Below are 6,515 nucleotides of genomic sequence, written 5' to 3'. Positions count from 1 at the left end.
CTGGATCACCTACTTGCCAAGTGCATTAACCTCCTATGACAAGGGCTGGTTGTGGGCTGCAGCGACTCAAAGACTGCCTCCCAGCGGTTTTCACTAGACCATAAGCCCCATGCGGACACGAACTGCCCTGTCTAGCCTGTCTACAGTATAATGTTGACACCCTATATGGTGCCTGGCAATAAAGGGGTTTTCAATAAATGTGTTTATTATATGAAAAAATAACATTTGTTGGTAGCCTGACAAACTTTAATTTCAAGATAAATTGCTTTAAATGGTTATGGATAGAAAGTTTAAAAAACAAACAAAGTTTAAACTCATTCTACTGTTCACATCTACCATTTTCAATCCTTAGAGCTTAACAGGCTAAACTCTGAAGTGGTATGGGGAAAAGGCAGTCACAGTAAGTATTCACTTTAAAATTAAAACCTAGTAAAGTGCATACTTACTGTGACTGCCTTTTCCCATACCACTTCAGACTTTAGCCTGTTAAAATTTGGCCTGTTTTAAAATTAAAACCTAGTAAAGTGCACGTGTATGTATACACACACACACAAATAATTTCCTCCTCAAAGAAATCAAAATGGTGCTAACAAAAACAGCCTTTGATGTGTTTAATTAATAATAAACAGACAAACCAAAATTTCTCCCAGAAGTTTATCATTTATCCAACCATTTTCCTTTTCTGGACACCCCATTCTTCTTTCCATATATTGCCTTCTAAATGCTTAATCAGGATCTGTGGGTCAGTCTAGAGAGAGATCTGATAAATGCACTTTGCTGTACACACTTTTGCTCAGTCATGATCTATATACAAAAGGATATAGTAGAAACTAAAGAACAAAAGGAAAATAAAGCATTTTCTTCAAATTTTCCACAGTTCCTTACATTTATGGGGGGAGTAATAGTAAGTCAATATATGGTTTATAATTGCATTCTTCTAAAACTGTTTAACCATTAAACGTCTTTGAATGCTGGCACAAATGTTAATATTGGAATGTTTCATTTTCATATGCAATATATATATGCAAAAATGTGTGTGTGTACGTACATATACATTTTTAAAATGTACAGACATAGAATACTGTAGATCTGACCACTGTTTGGTCTCCATTAACATATTTTGTGTCTTGGAAGGAAAAAAACAAATACTGTAGTGTATGAACCTATATCATATAAGAAGCTGTAAGAATTTAGTTACATTGACTAGTCTTTGGGAGCATCAATACTACTATCAAAAACAACTAGGAAAATAATTCAGATGTGATTGCACTTACCCTCATTTCTTTATTTTGATAAAGTTATTACTGGTAAAAAGACATATTATGGTAAGACTAAAACTTTTACAGCTATTTTAAATATAAAGTGTTTCTGAACTTATATTTCCATTTTGAAGTGAAAAGATTTTGTTTTTGGATGAAACCTATTAACTCAATATACAGAAAAAATAAGATGGTACAATGAATCATCTAGGCTTTAGTAAATGATCTTTTTACACAATGGTAAGTTGACTTAAAAAAAAAAGTTAAAATACATTAAAGGGACATTGCTAACAAAAGCCCAGCCCAACTGGTAAAGCCATACAAGTCTTTAAAGGCTTTTAATCCATCACCTCAATGCTTACTTCTCTTGAGAGGAAAAGGAGGATGCAAAAATTCAGAACAAAAACGAAGCTTGCTGCAACATCTGTGTATGTGCCAAGGTATCATTACAGAAATGATCTGAATATAACGAAATGTAGAAAATCAGTGAGAAATTACAAGAGACAAGAAAAAAATTCAGTGACAGAAATACTGATACTGTGACCAGCAACACTTGGGTGCTTATCTTAAATAAATATTGTAAAAATCCAACAGGATACATAAATTTGGCTCTAAAACTCCTTTGGTTACAAGGATGTAATTATTTTGTGTTTTAAATAAATATACCGAAACACAGCACATTTAGGGGCTGTAAGATCACACCACTATAATATGGAAGTAAACTAACAGTAAAGAATGGTGCACAGATAAAATGGTTAACAGTGCCCTATGCTGGATTTTCTTGGGAACTGGTTCGTCATAAGTATCTTATATTTATCTTTATACTTGATGTCAGTAAAACTAAAGTATTTCTGTTTCAAAGAATTAGTTATTCACCTCTTGGTTCTAATGACTAATTTACTTCACATTTTAAAATACAACTGAAGTCCACAGGAATTTTCTAAATGAGCAAATTATTTCAAATCATAGTTTATGTAACTAGAGATTTTTAAAAACTTAACAATTAACTCAATTCACATCTGAAAAAAATGTTCCTAGCACAAATAAGGAAACCTGACAGAAGCATCCACGCCCGATCCCTGCTGGTCACCGAGAGCCACTTTCCTATCAGCTTCCATGAAGATCAAAGGATTTAAGAACTCACTGGTGTCCCTAACACACAAGCAAATGTTGTATCAGAATGTCAAAACAAAAACTTTCTTCATTTCTTTAGTTTTATTCATGTTGGAGAAATAGCGTATTACTGAATGATTAACACCTGTCCTTTCATGCATAATTTTAGAACGTGAAATCATTTCTGACATTATATATTTTAAAGGGAAGAAATACGGAGAAGGGGTTTTCAAAAGCCCTTGTTGTAATGTTCAGCACTTCATGTGACTATCAGCCAATTAAATTCAGTGGTTCAGATTCAATGACAGGCTGTCACTGTACAAGAACAAGTTTCATCAGAGCTCACATTCTTACAGTACACACAGCAATGCATTTGTATTGTAAAAAGGTACTTCTTTATACAGATAAGCAAAACAAACTTTTTACTGGCTGACACACAAAGCAGGGAGAAGTTTCCAACAGTGCTGGGCAGTGGCACCTGCTCCGTGTGTGGCTTTTGTCTGTTCACTGAGGAAGAGCTTTGCGTTAGGTTTTCTTCGTCCTCTGCTCTAGTTCATGCTGGTGTTTAATAAGACGTTCTATTTCTGTTCCAAGTGTTTGCAGATTTTCCTTTAACAGTTAGAAAAAGAGGGAAAAGAAAACAGAACTACTAAGTGTAATAAGTAAAAAGATCCGATCTGAACTATTTTTCCCTAAATTTTGAACTAAAGAGTGATAAACAGTCGTATCTGCCATGTGAGATAAACTTTGCACATACATGTTTTCAGTGTAGCAATCCTGTATACTTCAGAATCATACTTAATCTTTTTACTAAAGCTGTAGCAAATTTTGGTGCATAAAAGTATTATCAGATTAAAACTTTTTTTAAACCCATTACTAACCATTAAGGCCCAAACAGCACAAACAGAATAGCTGGGTCAGATAACAGCTGCAAAAAATAAAATATAGCTGGAAAATACATTAGAAAATAAATACTTCAATCTTAATGCCTCAGTAATCAATTGTAACTATTGTAATATATGTCAAAGACTTTTGCAAAGCAAATGACTCATCTTAGGGAGTCTATCCAATAGCTATACTAATTTTTTTTTTTTTGGTATTTCTTTCCTTGTTAATTTTAAAAATTACATTTTTAAAAAAGAGAAAAACATAAAATGTCATCTATAGAAACAATGGCTACCCTTCATTACAGAAATAGTCCATCCATGTGTTAGACTGAATAATATCATTTCTGCCATGTTTCTTGGTTGGTAAGTGAATGAGAAATACAAATACCTTCAAAGTAATATTTTTCAGCAATGTATCCTCCAAAACAGCCTGTAGTTTCCGGTTGATCTCCAAAGAGAGTTCCAATGTTAATCCAGTATCGGCTGGATGGGACGTGTACAAAGATGCCATGATGCCACCCCGCCTACTTAAATGCACTTTGTTAAAATCAGATGCCTCTGAAGAAAGTGTGCCTGATTCTTCTCGTAAAATATAACTCTGAATTATTCTGTAAAATAAAACACTATGACAATTATGTTCCTGCAGAATTTATAAACACTGCAATTTTCAAGAGTGAACTAATCATAAGTGTAAAGATGATGAATAAAATAATTACGTTATTAGGTTAATAACAGAACTATATTAGAACACAGGGGCTTCTCAGGTGGCGCTAGTGGTAAAGAACCAGCCTGCCAATGAGACATAAAAGACTCAGGTTCAATCCCTGGGTTGGGAAGATCCTCTGGAGAAGGGCATGGCAACCCACTCCAGTATTCTTGCCTAGAGAATCCTATGGACAGAGGAGCCTGGTAGGCTATATACAGTCTATAGGGTCACAAAGAGTCGGACATGACTGAAGCAACTTAGCAGTTTTTAGAAAATAAGGGAATTTTTCTTATTCAGATGGCTTTTCAAATGATCCCATTTTTGTTAAAACATGGTATTTAGATTTAAGATATATAAACATGGCTCTATTTTTTTCCTAATGTAAATCAAAATATATGAACAATTTATGTTCCAGTTTCAGTTAATATTTTCTATTTTCTTGTCACTAAACTTAAAACTTGTGTTGTCCTCTTTTTCTTTTAAAAGTCATGGGCAGGGACGTCCCTGGTGGTCCAGTGGCTAAGATTCAATGCTCCCAATGTAGGGGGCACAGGTTCAATCCTTGGTAGGGGAACTAGATCCCACACGCTGCAACAGAGACCCAGCACAGACAAACACAAAAAAATACAAATAAATGTGTGGAAAAAAAGAATGGCTTCGGTAACTTAAAAAAAAATTTTTTTAATAAAAGTCATGGGCAAATTTTCCCCTAAATCTGTAATACCTCACTGTGTCCTGCTCAACAGGAATGATAATCCACAACCCCATTATCTCTTAGAACCACCAGCTTGAAAATAAGAAGCTAAGCAGAGCACAATCTATTTTTAAGTTCAAAGTTATTCTAGTAAACAAGTTTAACACCTACTGAACTCTATATCACCTTAAAGGAAAAACCTATGCCTTCTTTCATTTCTGTATTCCCAAAACCTAGAACAAAACTAAGTGACCAATCAAAGATTGAGAACTATATGATCATAGTTTTAAAACCATTTTTTGAAAGAAAGGCTCTTGATATAATTGATTTTGAACTCAGTAACTTGATCGTATGAATAACGGTATTCTGAACACAGACCCCAGTACCATAACAACACACACTTTGGGACTTCCCTGGTGGTTCAGTGGTTAAGAATCCGCCTGCCAATTGCAGAGGACCTAGGTTCAACCTCTGGTCTGGGAGGATTTCACGTGCCAAGGGGCAACTAAGCCCGTGTGCCACAACTGCTGAAGCCCGCGCACCCTGGAGCCTGTGGTCTGCAACAAGAGAAGCCTCCGCCACGAGCAGCCGAAGTACCACAAGCAGAGGAGCCACGGCTCCCCACAACTAGAGAAAGCTGGCACGCGACAACGGAAACCCAGCACAGCCATAAACAAACACACAAAGAGGAAAAAAATACATACTTTGTTTTTTTCCTAATTTCTTCCACCAGCTGTTTGATGTGATCCTCCATAAATTCTATCTTCTCATTTTTCCGGGCATGTGCCTTTTGCAGCCTTACTATCCTCTCAATCAGCATGGCCTTGTCTACTTCTGGGAAGTTATCTACAGCTACTGATGACCCAGTATTTTCTGGAGATCGATCTTCTGCACTGCTTCGAGCATTGAGGGACCCTAAGACCAAAAAAAAAATTTAACTTACTGTACTTAGTCTGGAGTCAACTCTAATCTCAGGCATTATTTCTTCTATTATCATTTTCAAATATTCAATCTAACAGAGCTGGGCACAGAACTCAAGTCATATCTGACCATATCTGACCTGAGTTCTTGTTTTTGAATAGACTGATGATACAAAAAAAGGGTCTAAAAAACAGAAATATGAAGTGGCAATAGAGAAATGAGAAACTCAAGACACCAAAATTAAACAGAGACACACAGAAAGAGAAAAAAGTCACAAGACAGAATATAACCAGTAGCTGAAGCTCTGGAGCTGGTCCTCCCAGTAGCTCTGCGACTCTGGACTCTGTATCACAGTCACATCATTTAAAACCGGGAACCATGGTATGATCTGCCTCACTGGACTGCTATCCTCATTTAAATGAGTTACTATGTCCAAAGAGCTTAGAGCAGCATACAGTAAGCACTAAGTAAATGGTGGCTATTTCTTTTTACCAATATCCGTTGAGAAGAACTTCTAATCTTTTTTAATCCCACAAAGACATATTTTTTTCCAATCCCATTTTGTAGATTTAAGTTAAGTAATACTATCTTATTCAAGGTTCAGTTCAGTTCAGTCGCTCAGTCGTGTCCAACTCTTTGCGACCCCATGAATCGCAGCACGCCAGGCCTCCCTGTCCATCACCAACTCCCGGAGTTCACCCAGACTCACGTCCATCGAGTCAGTGATGCCATCCAGCCATCTCATCCTCTGTCATCCCCTTCTCCTCTGGTCCCCAATCCCTCCCAGGATCAGAGTCTTTTCCAATGAGTCAAATCTTTGCATGAGCTGGCCAAAGTACTGGAGTTTCAGCTTTAGCATCATTCCTTCCAAAGAAGTCCCAGGGCTGATCTCCTTCAGAATGGACTGGTTGCATCTCCTTGCAGTCCAAGGGACT

The 6,515-nt window shown here is 36.5% G+C and overlaps 1 protein-coding gene across 1 annotated transcript in view; it reads right to left on the bottom strand.

Moving 5' to 3' along the window:
* Positions 1-8: 8 nt before the first annotated feature.
* Positions 9-6,515, bottom strand: part of CCDC186 (coiled-coil domain containing 186) — a 45,540-nt gene continuing 39,033 nt past the window's right edge. Inside the window, exons 14-16 of the mRNA XM_010859301.1 lie at positions 5,364-5,574; positions 3,648-3,867; positions 9-2,981 (exon numbers count right to left, since the gene is read on the bottom strand). Coding sequence (XP_010857603.1) covers positions 2,898-2,981; positions 3,648-3,867; positions 5,364-5,574 — 515 coding nt within the window. The 3' untranslated portion in view covers positions 9-2,897. The remainder of the gene's footprint in view (positions 2,982-3,647; positions 3,868-5,363; positions 5,575-6,515) is intronic.

Source organism: Bison bison, unplaced genomic scaffold (assembly GCF_000754665.1).
Source record: "Bison bison bison isolate TAMUID 2011002044 unplaced genomic scaffold, Bison_UMD1.0 scf7180017864456, whole genome shotgun sequence".
NCBI classification, from domain to species: Eukaryota; Metazoa; Chordata; class Mammalia; order Artiodactyla; family Bovidae; genus Bison; species Bison bison.
This window is presented reverse-complemented; position numbering and strand designations above follow the sequence as displayed.